The sequence below is a fragment of the Mizuhopecten yessoensis genome, unplaced genomic scaffold, assembly GCF_002113885.1.
Source record: "Mizuhopecten yessoensis strain PY_sf001 unplaced genomic scaffold, ASM211388v2 scaffold10489, whole genome shotgun sequence".
Taxonomy (NCBI): domain Eukaryota; kingdom Metazoa; phylum Mollusca; class Bivalvia; order Pectinida; family Pectinidae; genus Mizuhopecten; species Mizuhopecten yessoensis.
Window position 1 is genome coordinate 340852 of NW_018408572.1, and position 20768 is coordinate 361619.

The 20768-nt window shown below is 36.2% G+C and overlaps 1 protein-coding gene across 9 annotated transcripts in view; it reads left to right on the forward strand.

Moving 5' to 3' along the window:
• Window positions 1-20768, forward strand: part of LOC110460848 (5'-AMP-activated protein kinase subunit gamma-1-like) — a 331224-nt gene that overhangs the window by 258831 nt on the left and 51625 nt on the right. For 7 of the 9 annotated variants that reach the window (XM_021514034.1, XM_021514030.1, XM_021514031.1 and 4 more), the window contains 2 exons: window positions 6091-6654; window positions 7240-7270. In XM_021514034.1, the coding sequence (XP_021369709.1) occupies window positions 6091-6654; window positions 7240-7270 (595 nt within the window). Of the gene's footprint in view, window positions 1-2565; window positions 2921-6090; window positions 6655-7239; window positions 7271-9559; window positions 9994-20768 lie in introns of those variants that run through there. The other 2 variants (XM_021514033.1, XM_021514039.1) reach the window with 2 other exon arrangements.

Below are 20768 nucleotides of genomic sequence, written 5' to 3' on the forward strand. Positions count from 1 at the left end.
CCCCCCACTTTCAGAAAACAGAATAGTTAGATTTCTTTTTCTTTTTCACTAAATCTTTTAAAAAAGTAATGAGTGTAAAAATGTTGGGAGATTTCAATTTGTTTGGTGCACAGGAAATTAAGTCATAAAACATATCAATGTAATGTTAAATTCAATGCAGAAAGATACAGTTTTGGCTTCCATTTATCATTTCGATTGATAACGGGACTTGAGCAAGTCTAGTTGGTTATTCCTGTATAAGATGTTACGTAAGTTTCTATTTATATAATTCTTTGATGTATCACAACTTTGGCAGGCTATATGTAATTTTTTGGGGGAGTTAAATAAATTTTCATTTTAAAAGGAAGCTAATTATAAGAGCATACCTTTAAGATTTTTTCAAGAAAACCGCAATAAAAACACAGATAATTGCTGACATCTAAATTTCACAATCTTGGCTCTGATTTTATTGGTATTTCTTTGTCAGTGTGATGTCACACAAAAGTCATATTATATTTATTCTTAACATTTGCCCAAAAAAGAAAAAAAATGTGTTTTTACTAAATAAAACACAAATTCTGTGAATTAAGATTATTTAGGTGATACACAAGCATACACTCATATCAGAAAAGTTGTTTTTGTTTTGAGGTTCTAACCCTTAGGTCATAAGCATGACCTGATTGATAAAAGACTGGTCAAATTCCTGTAGATCAAATATCTATAGTGCTGGCAGGTTAACGACACTAAGATAGCAGCTGAAGGCCATCCTCTGGTAGCTGGACTTGGTATATGAGTGCCTCCGTTTGTAAATATCTGAAGTATTAATTTACTCTGGTGATGATGATGTTGTTGTTGTTGTGGGTTAAAGAAAGAAAAGAAAGAAATTCTGAGCTTTAGAAGGATTACTTGACATTGTTGATGGTGTGGCCGTTACGTGTAGAATTGCATGATGGTTGTTTGGGAAATTTATTATCAGTTTACAATATAGAGTGTTGACCAGGTATATATTGATCTGATATAAGTATTGTTGTATGGTATATAAATCTTTCTACTTTCATCTAGAGTGGACACTTTCAATATTGTGTGCTCGTTGAAGAACTGATGGGAAGTTTCTGTGACTGACAAACCAGATGATCATGTGTCTGTATCCAGGAAACAGTTTTTAAGGATTTTAACTTTCACAACCAAGTTTTATTTCTGGGAAGATTCTGAGTGATATACAGAGACAAAACTAGGGATGTAAAGTACAGTAAAGTACAGGATATTTAGTTATTGCCGATATACTTATCTTCACAAGGTATACTATCTTAGTCTATCTGTATCACACCTGTAGGAATATTAACTGTTCACCATTTAGAGGTAAATGAATCACATTCCATCTAGTAGTCCTGAGTATTATCAGAAGTAGTCATCTCCTTCTCCATTATACTTTTTTTTGGACCACCTTGGATGCCGGCTCATTCCTTACTATTGTGTTATTTATCGCTGTGTTCAATGGTATACAATATAGCTCCCGTTGTACCTGACCCAAGTTCCAGCCCTAATAGTATCTTGGCAAGCTAACTGTTGAAATAGTTATCCTAGAATTAGCTGTGAATGGAGGTCTGGAGATCGGTCTGGTAGACACTTGAGCTCTCATAATGAATGGCTTATCGTTCTGTGTAATTTAGCAGTTGCTGACTTTGGCTACACTGTTTGTAGTATTTCTGTTTATTGATCTGACAATTGTTTATTTTTTCTTCTTCAGTTTTGATATATGACTGACAGGGGCATTTATAAATTTAGCATGCAGATAGAGTGTCATAGTATCCTGGTCCATCTAATCTAAAAAGCTCTGTAATTTTTGCTCAAAATTGGTTAGGGTCAAATTAAAATAAATAACACTCCAAAAGAATTTGAACAGAATTTGACTTTTTTTTAATTTAATTTCATTGTTACAGCTAAAAATATCCCAGGTAGTGCAAGCTTAACAAAAAATGAATGCGAAAAATATTATATCAAATATTTATCATAAAATATTTTTATATTTCTTAATTTTGATGATCCCTGTTAGTCAGTAGTTGGGACTTTGTTTTAACTTTTCTGTAAACATGTCATGAAAAATTCTAGCTGAAGAACTAATTGAGCATTTGTTTGCTGAAACTATTTGCCTAGTCCGGTACTGGTTCGGGCTTTGATTGAGTCCTTTGTCACAGTAGCGAGTGTTGGTCGAACATGCTTTGCGGATTGTGGGCGTTCTAGTAGGCCTATGTGATAAGTTATATGTCATGTTTTGTGATATATATATAATTTGTTCTGTACCTGGCGAATAATGTTTTAACATTTGCCTGTCTGATAGCACATGGAAAAGAAAAGGTCAGAGGTCAATATTATGTCTATTCTGCATTTATGTGTGTCTGATTTCATTGAATGTTTAGATTTGCCCTGTGCCACCAGAGCTGGAACTATCTAAGTGTAGGCAGTAGGTATATGGGTCCTATCAATGGTCTTAATGCTTCTGCTTTAAAAACAAATCTCAGATGTACAAATATACAGGAGAAGCAATCTGTTTTTCAAAGAAGATAAATGCATTTTATTCTTTTCCAGGATATCTCAAAATCTTCTTCTGGGGGTAAAAGTCTGATATTATGAAATACACTGTGGGGCAGACTTTTGACTTTGGCATTTGTATGAGTAATGTATAACACAGCACGTAATAACCGAAATTCAGGACCAAAGAGGAATCGGGTTCTTCATGTCTCTTGATTCTAAGGGAGGATTATTGTGATACAGCCGATGGTTGCATAACGTATCTGATACACTTGGATGCTAACGGTTGACAGTGAAGGAATTATAAACTGACAAAATGACAAATCTGTATGTTTACTGTTTGAAATCACAACTGGAGAAGTCATGGATTCAGGAACAGACTTCAAAACAAGCGCCAGTGAAAAAGGCAGAGGTAAATTCATCACATTTTTGCATGGAAAGTTAATAAAAGAAAGTGATTCTATATCTTCGAAATAAGGGGTGATTAATCACTCATATAGGAATTTCATTTCAGATGAATTGCTTTTAAAGAAAACAAGAATAAAACAAAATTAATGCTAGTATGCTATGAAACAGCATTAATTGCACATTGTTTTAAGAAGAAAAATGTAAGGTTACATGATATCAATACAACATAAGTAATAAAAAAAAATACTGATAAATTAACTGCCTTCCAAGTGTATCTTGGAAAAATTTTCGGTCAGTTCAACTCTTCATATAGGTCACTGCACTTAAGGGAGATAACTCTGTATTACTTGTGATATTTTGGCACCCTCTTTCATTTCCCATTACTGTAGAGTGTAGATGTCTTAATGATAAAGTAGATACATGTAGCTTTGTGAAGTGAACAGTTCCTATACTACATACAACAAGTGCCTATGTGGTTCAAAATCCGGAGGCTCGCGTAAAAGATTTTTAAACTATTATGTATGCATACCAAGTATTACATATTTCAAGAACCAAGGCACTTATGAAATTAGTACCAGCCTTATCCTCAAATTTCTGTATATTATATTTACACTAGTTTTGCTTTTAAAAAAATCTTATGATTGAGAACATTCTTACGTACCTTTGAGAAGTGTTAACCTTTTCAACCCTAGTTAACTTTAGTAGACTCTACCATACATTTGTTTGGATGAGTCCATTATGGTCCACAGTGGTGAAAGGGTTGATATGAAAATGAAAGTAATATATCCATACTTCTGTAATGTACAGGGAGAATATTTGCCACATCAAAACTTGAACTCATCCTCACCATTCATCTGACAGCAATTTCAAAAATGTAAAGACCTTGTTCAATGTTCAGATGCTTTGTGTGGAATATAAGTAGTTTGGTTTGTTTGTTTATGAAAGGTATGTTGTAATTATGTACCGTATTGGACGTAATAAGGGCACCTCTATTAAATCATTCACCCCTGAAGACACATTTGAACTCTCCCAACTCAATGGTTGGAATAGTTCAATATGAAATTTCAGAGGTGAATGCAGAGTTAAGGGTGGCCCAGGAATTCGAAATTTTTACTTGAATGTTTCTTGTAAAATATCAGATCTTTTCCATTGCAGATTTCATAGTTTCCTTACGAAAACTTGTTGGTTTTGTTAGTAAGACAACTTCTGCCATCAAAATAACATTTTCAGTTCGGAAAAACATACACAATACTGACATGGAACATTACCTTCTGAACGGTGGCAACACAATCTGTGATACAGGGCGTTAATTATGTGAGATTCAACGTGGGAGGGGGATAAAGAGTACTTTGATAAAAGGGGAAAACAGTCCAAATATGAGTTAGGTTGGTTTGGGGGGGAAATGTCTGTACCTCACTTATCTTTTATCCACACCCAGGGCCCTTATTATGTCAAATACTGTATGCTACCATGATTTGATGATTAACAATTTAAGTTAATTAAAATATTGAAAAATATGTGTTTGATCTAGTTTGAAAATTGAATGGTACACAGGTCCTTGAAAAATTTTTGCACACTTATAGTGGAACATGATTCTGCAGAAATAGGGTTGCACCTGTGTTTGAACAGCATGTTGCCTTCAATAGCNGGGGGGGTAGAAGGGCATTGCAACAGGTTTTAAGAACAGGTGAAGTGAGTATTTTAGCGTCCCATCATCTGATACCAAATGTAAGGGCCTGTAACAGCTCTCCTGATGTCCTATTGCCTCAGTGTCCTATATATTGCCTCAGTGTCCTATATATTGCCTCAGTGTCCTATTGCCTCAGTGTCCTATTGCCTCAGTGTCCTATTGCCTCAGATTGAACATTGGTATAAACTGTGAAAGGGGTTCGGAGATAGATGGTGGAAAATCTTAAAAAAAAAAAAAAAAAAAGGTTTTTCATTAAAAATAAAGAAAATTTCTTCTCTGCTATACAAGATTCAAGTTGTGGTTGATACAAAAGACGTAAACTTATACACTCATTGTTATTGCTTGCTACGTACATGTTCTACCAGATGTCAAAGAAAACTTTTAAAAAAAATAAAGAAAAAAAGGTATGATTGCAGGTACATAATCTCATAGATTTTACTGAAGAGCTTCAGTACAAGTGGATTTGTAAAGCTTTCTATGATTACCGTAAGGTCTTAACAGTGAGGTGTGTCAGGATTACTAATGATCAAGCTCTCCGGCAGGATTCAGGTACATTACCCTTCCCTCGGGATCAGTGTGTACCCCGCCCTGAGGGAGCGTGATCAGTGTATAATCTGGGATAGAAATACAGTCTGATAAACATCAGTACTTTAAAAAATAAACGGTGATTAAAATATGAAAGTTACAGAGATAAAAGACAGTATTCTGAATAAATGAGTTAAGGCTTGTTAGCACAGTTGGTAGTGTGCTAGCTGGCCTGTTGACCAGGGTTCTAAGTATCTAGGTAGGTTTGTATCCCTCGGACAGGACGGTAAGGATGTGGTTGTGTCCTTGTGGTTATACAAAAGTGATTGTAAGCCTTTGTTTTTGTTTCACAATTATAACTAATAATGTTATCATGCATATGTTGTCAAGCCTTTTAGAGTAATTTCACAAATCATATAGGGCGCTATATAAATGTTGTATATTATTATTATAATTATTATTTAGCAATACCACTGTTCTTTATGAGCTCCGTCTGCTTAGAATGGAGTATACTATGGTCTGGGTTGAGTATTACAGTCTTTGTGCTGCAGTAGGCCTTTGAAAATACAGACCAATAACAAGAAGAACACACATACCACTTTCAGCACATGCACACACAATCTATATGGAGGTACAACAGATGATCACAATGTTTAAAATGAGTGCCTTAGAGTAACTTCCGTTTGACATTATTTGTCAGTTTCTATCTGTATATTAGATTTATATTGCATTGTTTGGCCCTTTATGACAATTTTTGTGTTGCATTGGCAGATCTGAAAAATTGATCAATTATTGATTGCTGTAGAAAAACTCGTTTATCATCTCACTCTAAATTCGAAAGTGTCATGTTGGTTTTATTGTAGATCTGTTAAATAAATTTGTATAAATCCACTTTTTCAAGGGTAAATAAAAATCTGAACCATAAAATTAATTGAAAACTGTTTTGTGTATTTTTGCAGGATTTAAGTGCTTTCGCCATGCCTCTCTTGGAGCCGGATGTTCGGGATGTGGCAAACGATTTTCCTGATGGTGAATTTCGTCCACGGGCAGGCTCAACAGGTCTTAGAGGCCTTTTCTCAGGGAAAGCCCGTCAGCGTAATAAGTCAGGGGAAGACTTCAAGGAAAGTAAAGGGAGTTCACCGTCTGGAAGTCACAGTGCGTCGTCAAAAGTAAAAAATTTCTTTGATCAGTTTAGACCTCGATCAAAATCAGATTTATCAGGTGTTAAAAAACCAGGGAAAAAGCACAGTGCTACCTCACCGGCCAATAAAATGGACCATTCTATGGATGAATCACAATTAAGGGATTCATTAATGAATGCAAGGATGAATGAGCATGGACCCAAACCCCAGGGGGCTAGTACGCCAATGGGGCAGATTCTTGAGAACCAGTTGATGGTCCCACGAAACGATGGTCGGACTCGACATGCTTCTAGTCCAGCCGACTTGGTGTTGAATAGATACCGTGCTCGTTCAAATTCGGATTCTAAAACAAAATCCCCTAGGAGACCGCTAGTCCACCAGGTGAGAATTTCTTTTTGAATTTCTATAGTTATAATTTCTGGGACCTATAAATCAGCCATGGTACTATTTTATTGCGAGTCTTATCATATTTCCGGCACCTAAACAGACATTTTGATTTTCCTATTGAACTGAAATGTTACATTAGATGGCAAAACCCAAATTTACATGTAAACACTAAATCCTCCGCAAAACTTAACATCAGTTTACATTGTGATGTCAGTAATGTCGATTAGTGCATTTTGAGTTTTGTAAACCAATGTTCATTATAATCCTGCAGATATTTGTTTGTATAGAAGACCCAAGGGAAAAAAAATTGTGAATGCCTACACCCCACCCCCTATTTCTGGATGATTATAAAAGTGAAGTTAAAATATTGAGCTTCTGTTGTTCAAAAGAAAAGAAAACATTTCATAGGCTTTCTGTTTGTTTCTCGATATCTTTGCTTGTGATGATGGTAATATATCCAACTTTGATAACTTATGCATTTCAACAAGAATTCAGATAATTTTGGGAGAGTTATCTCCCTTAGACTAGCTATCGGACAATTTTAACTGTGTTGTGATTTTTGACCTGTATGTGTTTCAGAGAAGTATAAGCCCGCCTAATTCACCTTTACGTAAGTACCACAGTTGTGAATAACATATATATTGGAATCAACTATTGATATTTATAATTATGAATTCTGAAGAATTTTCAAACCTTGATGGCTTATTAGCCAAACTTAATATTTACAGGTAAGGATATTTAAACTTATTGGCTTTTCGTTTTGGTGTGAAATGATGATAGATGGTCAGAGGCTCCAGTCTTGAGGAACAGCTTGAGTGAGAGACTGAAGCATGTCCCAAACATCGTCCTGATGGACAGAACTTTGTTATTTACAATTTATTTTTGTGGTTATGGACATTTTATACATAGAACACCAATTAGACTGTGTGAGGTGATCCAGATTGGAAAATCATTTATTTCTGGGAGTGATATTTTGGAATCCAGAACTTGACAGAAACTCATTCTTGACATCCGAGATTTGTCTTCAGATTGAGATTATCCCTTACTTACCACACAAGGGTGTTTATATCGCAGCCAACTCCATTTAATAGGTTGTCAGTTTGTACAAGGTTTATTTTCAGCATTACTTGTAATATTGTTGTTTTAGAGGGAGATTTGAACTTGTTCTTTCAGAGAAGTGGTTTATTCTGACACTTAATTCATTCGTGAAAATAAGATATACCCTTTTTGCTTGATAAATTCCAGATATCGTCTTGAAAATCTTATTTATCTTGATATATTATCACCTGATATTCTTGGTAATTATGTATCTAATGGTATTGTATGAACTCATTCACCCCTGAAATTTCATAATGAACTATTCCAACCTTTGATTTGGAAGAGTTCAAATGTGTCTTCAGGGGTGAATGGGTTAAACATAAAGCCATAGTAGGCTTATTAGAATTTAGGTTTTATTTATTTGAATAACACAATAGGAGAAATTTGAATAATTGAATGGTGAAGTTTAGAATTAGGATTGAATATTGGAATTGTAGTTTCAAGTTTTTATACGCCCGTCGAAGACGGGGACGTATTATGTTATCACGTGAGCGGGCGGGCGGGCATGCAAACGATGTCCGCTCGATATCTCAAGTAATTATTAACGGAGTTACTTCAAACTTCACCACAAGGTTAACTACCATGGAAGCTCGGACAAGTTCGATAACCGCCATTATCCGACCGTAATTATTTGAGTTATTCCCCTTGGTTTCATTAATGCGATGCATGCGTTCCATGATGTTGTATTGCACTCATTGATCTACCAGTTATGTTGAATGATTTCTCTTTTAATATCAATTACTCACAAATACTTCATATATTTCAATCATACAAACAACTGCTCATTCAATGTGTGGCGGGCGTATTATATACCGCTCGCGGTAACCTTGTTTAATATTGAAAACATAGTTCAAAAATATGCATATTGTATGTATGTATAAAAGGACAGAGCTTGCACATATGAAGACACTTTAGTGTTCGAAAACGTGCAAATTGAATTTGATAAACATAATGTTGGGAGTGTGAAAAATCTATGCTTCATTTAGCAGCATTATATACGTGTTATATGACAGTTGACATCACTCTCTCTTTAGTAGCAACTCCTGTTGTGAAGGAACGTGACAGAATTTCAGTATATTTTCAGAGGCACTTTGCGATTTTAAAGTCCTGCTTTGCTGGATATATGTAAATGTTCTGTCAAAGAGTGGAGTGTCATTGTGGTCCACCAGAGTAAAGAATAGCCGAGACAGACGGAAATGAGATTTGTATAAATTGGAATTGTGTCATGTGATGTGTTCTCATCTCAACAGCAATGTTCCCGACATCATTGGAAACTCAGATTACTAGAGTAATATGAGATTCATTCTAACAGATTATTTTGATTTTGCTACGACAACTTCCAGGACGATTATACAGTTGTATTATTTATACATTATATAAATACTGATTTTTCTGCAGAACACCAGAAAACTGCATTTTATATAAATGTCCAATCATTCGACATATAACCTGAAATTACATACCAGATCGTATTACACATGAAACCTTATATATGCACCCCAGCATTACACATAAAATGTGTATTAATTCACACAGCATTGTCACACACATATAACCTGAGACTAAGCCCTACACTGATGTACAGACTTAGTGTATTGATTATAGTGGTGTGTTGACCCTCAGAACTGTCAGCCTATCTACCAGTCAACTGTGACTGGCAAAATACACATATATCACATAGTCATATAGCAGGTGGCAAACTTAAACCCCTGTAATCACCATAGCAACTACAGTCTAGAGGAATCCTGTGTTTAGGTGAAACATTGACTCCGGGGAAGGTGTGGCTCTGGATGCTTGCATCATTTGGGAAGTCTATATTTAGAAATGCAGCAAATGAAAGTCAAGATTATTCGGAGAGACAAAACAGGAAGTGATATTTGAATTGTGGGATATTCAGTGTGTGTAAGACATTTAGGGGTGTGTGCCTCTGCCTTGCATCATTTGAGAATCTATTTTTAGAATGGTGTTCCCAGCTCACTTCCATCGGATCAGCTTGTATTGTGAATGAAAACAAACGCTCCATCTATTGGATCGATTGGAAGGGTGATTTTCTGTTTTCTGTTGGTCGGCTCTTGTGAGTGGAAGTGAATTTCATTTTAAACGGTGAATAGGCGTTCACACTGGGGGCGGAGAAATCTACAATTGGGGCTCGATCTAAGAAGTCGTCTGCTCATAAAAAAATGGAAAACCCTGTAGGAAAACGTGAGGATTCCATTGACGATGGTTTAGGGTCAGGTAGGTATGTTTACCCGTCTGAGGATAGAATTTGATTGTATGTTTGTGTGTAGTTTATATAGGCAGGTATATGATTTCTTATGTAGATGGAGATACAGATATGTAAATTATATGTCTCGAATCATATCTAACTGTACTATGTGTAGTGTGTGACATCAGATGAGTTATTTGTCCACTCGTAATTCTAGGCAGCTGTGTGGCTATACATGTCGGCTATACATGTCACTGGTCGTCAGTCTCGGTGTGTATTGTATCACTGATTTTCTCTCCACTGCATGATGACACTGTATATAACCTGTAACAGTTCACATTGTTGCATGTGTATATATCTCCGACAAACCACTTGTAAAAACATCTGCTGTAGGTTTTGTACAGATGTGCCATTGTAGTGCTGATATAGCTTACAGACTAGACTGTATAGCAAAGTACACTACAGTCGCATTGGATGTCATAATTAAGCCTTTTGTTTGTGGAAATTTTCTATTACTCGAGGTTTGGTTTTATTTGTTTTGTTTAACGTCTTATTGACAACTACAAGGTCATTCAAGGACGTGTGTAACTTGAAGAATGACTTTCGAGATATTTTTTGGTGCATTCCCATTTAAACCTTTAAAAAAAGGTTGTCATTATATATATGCCTTTTGGCTAAAAAGCAAGTGAAGATAAATTGTTTTCATCATATTAATGATATCACTAGTTTTGCTTTTATGTTTGAGGATATCGCAATGGTTTTGTAACAGTTGTCCTTAAAAGACGGCCAGCTTATCAGAGATTAAACTATATATTATAACAAAAACTAGTCGGCCTTCAACTGGTTACATTTGAAAATCAACCACCTGTTTGAAAGCTATCAAAACTCATAATAGGTGAAATTAAGTTTTAAAGGGATTTGAGAATTTATTATAATAGATTCATATCAAAGAATTGCTGATACAAAAAAAAGGAAAGGGGAACAAACTTGTGCAACTCAAATCACCCTGGCGGAGTATAAAAATGGTCTGGGGTCGGTACTACAGTGAATACAAAACAGAACACACATCTAACACACTTGAGGTCCAAACCCTTGTGGAGGTATTAGCCAGGTGACTTAGGACCAGTAGTTAACACCTCATTAGGCAGCTCCTGCGAGGTCCTCATATTGGTTTGATTGAACAAACTCTATATCTGTATTGAAGTGCCTTAGTATGGGTTATTGTTGCTGCATAGCGACAATATCAAATTTTACATAGTAATTCTTATAATGTCGTCCTGTTCATCCTGTGTCGACCAAACACCAAATTATAACACAGGTTAATTTTATCTTTTTTCAATATCCAGTTAACATACAGCCAGATACTGCATTGTAGAGCTTGGGCATGACAAGATCAAGATAAATATATAGTTCGTATTAGGTTCCTGTTTCACAGAATGTTTGATATATACCCTCCTCAGACACATGATTACCCATAATCTCAGGGAAACAGCAAATAACATTTCCCTACAACTATAGGAAAACAAATTTATAATACTACTCTTCACCATCAAGTTTCATTTTTGCAAAAGGAAGTTAGTTTTAACTTCCCTCAAGATAAAATGTTTTTACTGCTACCTCGACCAATATTGTCTTCGTTGAAAACCATAATGATTTTAATTGAATTGAAATATCAACATTAATCAAATGTTTGACAAAAATTTGTATCAACAAAACTAACTTAAAAGATTAGGAAACCGGTGTTATCGGTGAATTTATAATGATTAGTTATTATTAAATTTTGTCTTTTCTTTCCATTTCTCCAACAATGGAACAAATCAGTAACCATCATTAAATAACTCCCGTTTTACCTCTATATTGGAACAAAACAAAAATCGGCTAATTTATCTGTGCCGATTTCCTCCTCGCCCCCTTCCTGGTATTGTGGCTGCGCCATCAGAAGTCTGGATCAGACAGTATATGGCTATTTGGCACCAGTGATACCATTGATTTTTGTGTTGTACACAGGTACGAGGGCATTAATTGTCACGAGATCGGGTGTAATAATGTTATCTTTGTCCTGTTGACTGTATCCGATCCATTCATTAGGCCAGGCCAGTATCCCAATTGTAGGTGGCATGGATCAGGCACTATACAGTGATAACTAACTGGTATTGGACTCTTATATAATCAATTTTAATGCCATTTTTATATGCCCATCAAGTTTGACGGAAGTAATATGGTATGGGGTTGTCTGTCTGTCCGTCTGTCCGTCCGGCGTAAACCTTTGTTAGTCTGTCATTCTCCTCCTACATTTTTCGACCGATCTCTTTGAAACTTGGTATTCATTATAATCATGATATGAAGTTGTGTCTCCATTAAAAGAATTTTGATTTGACAATTTTTCCAAAAGTTATGGCCCTTTGTTTATTTCAATATTTGATTTTTAGGGCAGAGATCTTCTCCTACAGTTTTTTTCACAGATTTCTTTGAAACATTGTAGGCTAACTAATCATAATATGTTGTTGTGTTTCCTTGAAAAGTATTTTGATCCAACAACTTTTGCAAAAGTTATTGCCCTGTGTTTATTTCAGTATTTGATTTTTGTCTGGCAATCTTCTCCTACATTTTTCGAGGGATCTCTTTAAAACTTGGTATACATTATAATCATGATATGAAGTTGTGTCTCCCTGAACAGAATTTTGATTCGACGATTTTTGCAAAGGTTATTGTCCCTTGTTCATTTTAGTATTTGATTTTTTGTCTTGAGATTTTCTCCTACATTTTTTATAGCATATATTGTATTTTCAATGTTACAAAAATGATATTGTAGGTATTTCATCGGTGATTTAGTCAATATTTTAGACATTTTTGGTCACCTTAGCTTTGCTCAAGTGACCAATTCTGATCGCATTCTGTCCGCCGTCATGCGTCGTCCATAAACTTATTACATTTTCGACTTCTTTTCAAGAACCAGAGCATGGAATTTTTTCAAAACTTGGTCAGAATTATTCTTGGTAGATGAGGTTGCAAAATTTTAAAATTGGGATTCCTACCCCTAAAGGGAAAGTTAAGCAATATTTCAAAAGTCTTCTTCTCAAGACTCGGAGATACTACAGACAATTTCTCTGCATGGATCCATGACCCAGGTCATCTGCTCTCCTTTAGGGAGAGGGTAAAGTTTACTATAGTTTATATAGGTAAATATCAATTTTGGTATATTTTGTCTAATCTCGACAAGAAATTATTAAAACTTGGTTGGAATAATTTTGATGAGATGACAACTAGACAGTATGAAAAAATAAGATCCGTCCTTGCCCAAGGGGCTGGAGAGGTGGGGCCAAAAAGGGGGAAATGGCTGATATTTGAAAAATCTGTGCACTCAAATGCACAAGATTCAAGTTTCTTTTATGGATGGAAATGCCCTTAGGTGCATTATATAAATTGCTCATTTTATTACCCTTTGGTCATCTGTTCTCCTTGGTTTATATAGGGAAATAACACTTTTAACTAAAATTGAATAATTCAAACTTGGTTGTAATAGGTATAATGAAATTGAAATCAAATAATATCAGAAAGTAAGATCCTGACCTATCCCAGGTGTTGACCAAAGAGGAAAATTGGCTAAATATAAATAGATATTATATTTCTCAATAGCAAAATGATTTATTTGAATAGTTTTTAACTTTCTAAACCTTTGGTGACATGACAAGTATTGTATTTCACTTTGTTTACATGTTGATTTCCACATCACATCTCAACAATGAAATTGAGCTACCAGTACCTACAATATAACTCAGGTGACCGCTAAGGTCCTTGGGCCTCTTGTTAGGTGATATTTTCTTATGTTACAAAGGTGATATTTTAGATGTTTTAGGTGATATTATTATACTGTCAACATTACAATGGTTAAAAGGTGATGTTTAAGACATTTTTAGGTGATATTGTCAATGTTACGAAGGTGAAAGTTGTAGATGTTACATTCAGTATTGCAATCCGTTACTTTTTATCACAGGAGTTGTCATATGTCAACCACTGAACACAATGTGACTTCTTTACATCTCGAAATATTGCCAGACGTTATAGCATTAGGAATGTTTTGGAAAAGATGAGGGCATTTAAACAAGGTTTTACTGGACCCAGATGTTTAGGTTGTATGTATAAAAGATGTCTGATATATCCTGACTAGGGCTCCTGCATGTTTCACTCTCGAACCTGTTGGGTCGATCTACTTCCCAAGTCAGCATCCATCAGTTTCCGTGGTAATTACACTTTGTGGTCTACCACAAATCTCGTTTTCTTTAACACTCTTTTCTCCCAGCCATTGGATAGAGTCTGAGGTTTTCAAGCTAATAAGTATAGACATCTGTGACCCCTGAACTTCAATATATAATTACTTTGGCAGACATTGAGATGAGCTCCCCATGCACCTAAGCATCAGTTTGACTTAAGTCTGGTTCATAAGAATGTTTTTGTGGCTTCTGTGTATTGCTTGAGCTGTGTTTAAGCTGTACAGTGACTGATCAATCTGTGTATTGCTGGAGTTGTGGTTAGCTGTACAGTGCCTGATCAATTTGTGTATCGCTGGAGTTGTGTTAAGCTGTACAGTGACTGATCAATCTGTGTATTGCTTGAGTTGTGGTTAGCTGTACAGTGACTGATCAATCTGTGTATTGCTGGAGTTGTGTTAAGCTGTACAGTGACTGATGAATCTGTGTATTGCTGGAGTAATGTTTAAGCTGTACAGAGACTGATCAATCTGTGTATTGCTGGAGTTGTGGTTAGCTGTACAGTGGATGATCAATCTGTGTATTGCTTGAGTTGTGGTTAGCTGTACAGTGGCTGATCAATCTGTGTATTGCTGGAGTTGTGGTTAGCTGTACAGTGGATGATCAATCTGTGGATTGCTTGAGTTGTGGTTAGCTGTACAGTGGCTGATCCATATGTGAATTGCTGGAGCTGTGGTTAGCTGTACAGAGACTGATCAATCTGTGTATTGCTGGAGTTGGGGTTAGCTGTACAGTGACTGATCAATCTGTGGATTGCTGGAGTTGTGGTTAGCTGTACAGTGGTTGATCAATCTGTGTATTGCTGGAGTTGTGGTTAACTGTACAGTGACTGATCAATCTGTGTATTGCTTGAGTTGTGGTTAGCTGTACAGTGACTGATTAATCTGTGTATTGCTGGAGTTGTGGTTAGCTGGACAGTGGCTGATCAATCTGTGTATTGCTTGAGTTGTGGTTAGCTGTACAGTGACTGACCAATCTGTGTATTGCTGGAGTTGTGTTTAGCTGTACAGGGACTGATCAATCTGTGTATCGCTGGAGTTGTGTTTAGCTGTACAGTGGCTGATCAATCTGTGAATCGCTGGAGTTGTGTTTAGCTGTACAGTGGCTGATCAATCTGTGAATCGCTGGAGTTGTGGTTAGCTGTACAGTGGCTGATCAATATGTGTATTGCTGGAGTTGTGGTTAGCTGTACAGAGACTGATCAATCTGTGTATTGCTGGAGTTGTGTTTAGCTGTACAGTGGCTGATCCATCTGTGCATTGCTGGAGTTGTGGTTAGGTGTACAGTGGCTGATAAATCTGGGTATTGCTGGAGTTGTGGTTCGCTGTACAGTGGCTGATAAATCTGGGTATTGCTGGAGTTGTGGTTAGCTGTATAGTGACTGATCAATCTGCCAAAGTTTCGTATCGTGATCAAATGTGGTTCATCCAATGGGTCCATGACAGGAGATAAATGGTTAATTTCCTGTTTTCTGGTTGCTCTCCCTATTGTATGTATGTGTGTTGGTAGCACTAGTTCTTTTACTCAGAATATACCACATTACTTTGAAATCGTAATAGTTTTGTCATTGCGCTAAACTCAATATGTATGCACTATCCAGTATTAAATGAAAAGGTAAACTTTTGTATTTCGACTGTGATTCAAATTTCAGTACTCTCAAAATGTGATGAAATCTAACTCATTCACCCCTGAAATTTTGTTATGAACTATTCCAACCCTTGAATCAGAGTAGTTCTAATGTGTCTTCAGGGATGAATGAGTTAAGTATCTACAATTATAANAAAAAAAATTGAAAAAAAAAAAAAAAAAAAAAAAATAGGGAAAAACATCATTGATACCATCTTGATTGTACCTTGGAGAGTATGTGTAAGTATATATTGTCTAAAACACATTTAAAACGAGATGTAGAAAAACCATGTTTTCTTCCTCTGTAAAAACTAAGCAAGATGGTACTGAAGCATGAATTAATGTGTTTTCCAATTGATTACTTCTTCAAATGCTATATATGTACTGAACATTGTCATTCACAGAAATAGGCATCCATAATTCATCGGTCTATTGAATGCTACTGTCAACTTGCTGTTCCGAGTTTATTGTACAAAGTAATGGGGTGGTCGACTTTCCGGTAATTATTCTGGAATTATTGTGCGGCCTAGTCATCCATTGGTTAGATATTGCAATCCAACCTTTGGCGACAACTTGCCCATCCCCAAGGAATTCCATTTCAATAATTGTGCAAACAGAGTTTCTGACAATTTAGACAGATTAAATGGAATGGGATCGGGAGTAATGTTCAATTGTTCTGTCCGGCTTTTCGTAAAGTCTCCGAATTGATCTATTTCCGAATGTTCTGTTATCCGGCTTTATCCGAGGGATTATTAGTGTAAATCTTGTGAGTAATGACAACAGTAATGACCTGACACTGACACGGTATCGGTGTGATACTTGTTGGATGTCTATAACATAAACCAATATATATTGGGATAGTGTGGAAAATATAATTTGTCAAACCTACCAGGCAATCCACCTCTTTGTTAACACGCAGCATGAAACAATTACATTACAGAAAAAATACAAGAAAAAGGACAAACGTTCCATAGGTACTACCTTACGTTAGATTGATCTAATGTTGTACTCTGCTTTGTCTCGGACACTTCTCTATTAAGACATACAGATAAATGACAACATACTGGTCAAGTCATACATTTATTTGCCTATATTTGGACATAGGGCTAGACTACAATTACATATAGGTCAAGCTGATTTTAATGTTAATGTGTACATAAATATTTGTTGTCAATTTCAAGGCAGTAAGCTAGTGATTATAATCAAAAGTGAGAAAAAAACTTTGATTGTGGCCAACAGTTAGGAAGTAAATTAGAGGTTGTGATTTACACTTAGGCAGTAAGGTAGACATTGTAATCTGTAGTTAGGCAGTAAGGTAGACATTGTAATCAACAGTTAGGCAGTAGGGTAGACATTGTAATCAACAGTTAGGCAGTAAGGTAGACATTGTGATCAACAGTTAGGCAGTAAGGTAGACATTCTAATCTAGAGTAAGGTAGACATTGTAATCTATAGTAGGGTAGACATTATAATCTACAATTAGGCAGTAAGGTAGACATTGTAATCTGGTTAGGCAGTAAGGTAGACTTTATAATCTATAGTTAGGCAGTGAGGTAGACATTGTAATCAACAGTTAGGCAGTAAGGTAGACACTGTAATCTATAGTTAGGCAGTAAGGTAGACATTGTAATCTACAGGTAGGCAGTAAGGTAGATACTGTAATCTACAGTTAGGCAGTAAGGTAGACACTGTAATCTACAGTTAGGCAGTAAGGTAGACACTGTAATCTGTAGTTAAGCAGTAAGGTAGACATTGTTATCTACAGTTAGGCAGTAAGGTAGTAATCTACAGTTAGGCAGTAAGGTAGACACTGTAATCAACAGTTAGGCAGTAAGGTAGACATTGTAATCTATAGTTAGGCAGTAAGGTAGACATTGTTATCTACAGTTAGGCAGTAAGGTAGTAATCTACAGTTAGGCAGTAAGGTAGACACTGTAATCAACAGTTAGGCAGTAAGGTAGACATTGTAATCTATAGTTAGGCAGTAAGGTAGACATTGTTATCTACAGTTAGGCAGTAAGGTAGTAATCTACAGTTAGGCAGTAAGGTAGACACTGTAATCAACAGTTAGGCAGTAAGGTAGACATTGTAATCTATAGTTAGGCAGTAAGGTAGACATTGTTATCTACAGTTAGGCAGTAAGGTAGTAATCTACAGTTAGGCAGTAAGGTAGACACTGTAATCAACAGTTAGGCAGTAAGGTAGACATTGTAATCTATAGTTAGGCAGTAAGGTAGACACTGTAATCTACAGTTAGGCAGTAAGGTAGACATTATAATCTACAGTAAGGCAGTAAGGTAGACATTATAATCTACAGTTAGACAGTAAGGTAGACACTGTAATCTATAGTTAGGCAGTAAGGTAGACACTGTAATCTACAGTTAGGCAGTAAGGTAGACATTGTTATCTAAAAATTGGTATTCACATTTTTGTCTTCTGTAGATTACAGTGTCTACCTTACTGCCTAGTAAGGGAGACACTGTAATCTACAGTAGACAAAAATGTGAATACCAATAATTCAAAAAGATTAATAAACAGAAATTACCATTTATCACTGCAAAAACATGCCTAGCAATATTTTATGGTAATTGTTTAGCGTCTTTCAGCATAGAATCACACAATCAAAGACATTTTCTCCTCTGCACTTCCTTCCAGTATTGCTAGCATTCATGGTTTAAGATTGGATCTCTTCCAGTTTTGCATAGACAAACGGCATTATTGATTTCTCCATTGAAGGAAGAGACAACACAAGCTTGTGTGGAATATATATAATAATGTTGTCTTCAGGATCCCCAAGATGGTGATCACTGCTAATGCCTGATGAAATTGGAACATAGGATGGCCAAATCATAATTGAAGAAAGCGGGACCTAGATCATCGTCTGACAGAAGTGTCCGTTCTGTTTAACCCATTATTAAGTTTACTTGTTAGACATTGTTATAGTAGCCTGAAAGGGTATGCTGTATATTATAAGTGTAGGTTTAGCTCCTGAATATCAATATTTAACAAAATATTTGATTTTACCAGTTGTTCTGTGAATCTGCTTAATGGATCAATGAGGGTTGGAATCGGAAGTCTGTATACATACATACAGTAAATATGTCTTTGTGAACTATAAATAAATTAAAGCTACAATGTTAAGTGGCTTTCATCAAGAATTATACATGTACTGTGGGCTAGAGGCTTTTAATACCGAATAAAATAATGAATTAATGTCTTCTATGAACTGAAATCACTTTTTGTTCCCACAGTAGAAGTATTCTGTAAAATTCAAACTCTATCACAATTGACTATAGAGGACTTTTGACCGAGATTCCTCGGGGTTTAATATAAATGTGTTTTACCTTATCAACCATTGATGATAATCTAGAAACTCGATTATTAACAGATATGTTGATGTTTGACTTGGATTAAGAAAATGTGTTTTTATATTGCTTTTTACAAATCTGCTGACCAGGGGAGACCTAGCCTGTCCTACTGTATCATAGTAGCCGGAGAATGCTGACCAAATAAGGTTACCTCTACATTTTTTGTCTACAATACCAATAATGGAAGTTGAACAAAATGGTCATCAACCTTTGTTGTATTGTAAACCTGGGGTATGGTATGTAATATTTGAATAACAAATTCCAACCAAAATGTCATGCTTGAAGAAACCTATAACCATTATAAAATTCACCCAATTTACAAAATTATAGGTCTGGAATTGATCAGGTGACAAAAGATCCTTGCGCATATAGCCACATTTTTCAATACATTAGAAATCTGAGGTCATGGCTCCAGAGAAACAATTAAACAAATTGACAGTAGTTCTATGTCTGGGCTATGTAAAGTGTCCGACAGATAAGGAAACGAGTTAAACAGAAGTGGCTATATATGTCTGGTTGTCAGTTTCTGGTGCCTAACTGTGTTGGGTGTTGATATCAGATGTAACTATTATCCTGTCACACTGGTGTTCACTCTGTTGGTCAGCTTCTGGTGCCTAACTGTGTTGGATGTTGATATTCTGGTGCCTAACTGTGTTGGGTGTTGATATTCTGGTGCATAACTGTGTTGGGTGTTGATATTCTGGAGCCTAACTGTGTTGGGTGTTGATATTCAGGTGCCTAACTGTGTTGGGTGTTGATATCAGATGTAACTATTATCCTGTCACACTGATGTTCACTCTGTTGGTCAGCTTCTGGTGCCTAACTGTGTTGGATGTTGATATGCTGGTGCCTAACTGTGTTGGGTGTTGATATTATGGTGCCTAACTGTGTTGGGTGTTGATATTCAGGTGCCTAACTGTGTTGGGTGTTGATATTATGGTGCCTAACTGTGTTGGGTGTTGATATCAGATGTAACTATTATCCTGTCACACTGGTGTTCCCTCTGTTGGTCAGCTTCTGGTGCCTAACTGTGTTGGATGTTGATATTCTGGTGCCTCACTGTGTTGGGTGTTGATATTCTGGTGCATAACTGTGTTGGGTGTTGATATTCTGGTGCCTAACTGTGTTGGGTGTAGATATCAGATGTAACTATTTTCCTGTCACACTGGCGTTTACTCTGTTGGTCAGTTTCTGGTGCCTAACTGTGTTTTCCTGTTTAATCTGCTGGTCAGCAGGTCATGGACACCAGCTGTCCAGATCAACCTCTCTGTCATTGTTAGGCCACAATGTTGGATAGGCCTGATACAAAGTGTTATATCTGATATTATGCTTTAAAAACAATGTTCATGTAGAAAATAAAATTCACATGTGCTTTTGGAAATTATTTCATGTAAAACGAACCAGACAGAAATGTACATTGCATGTCCAAGATTAAAAATTGGTTGGTTATAAGATTAGTAATTTGTCTTGCTTTTTATACGCCCGTCGAAGACGGGGACGTATTATGTTATCACGTGAGCGGGCGGGCGGGCGGGTGGGCGG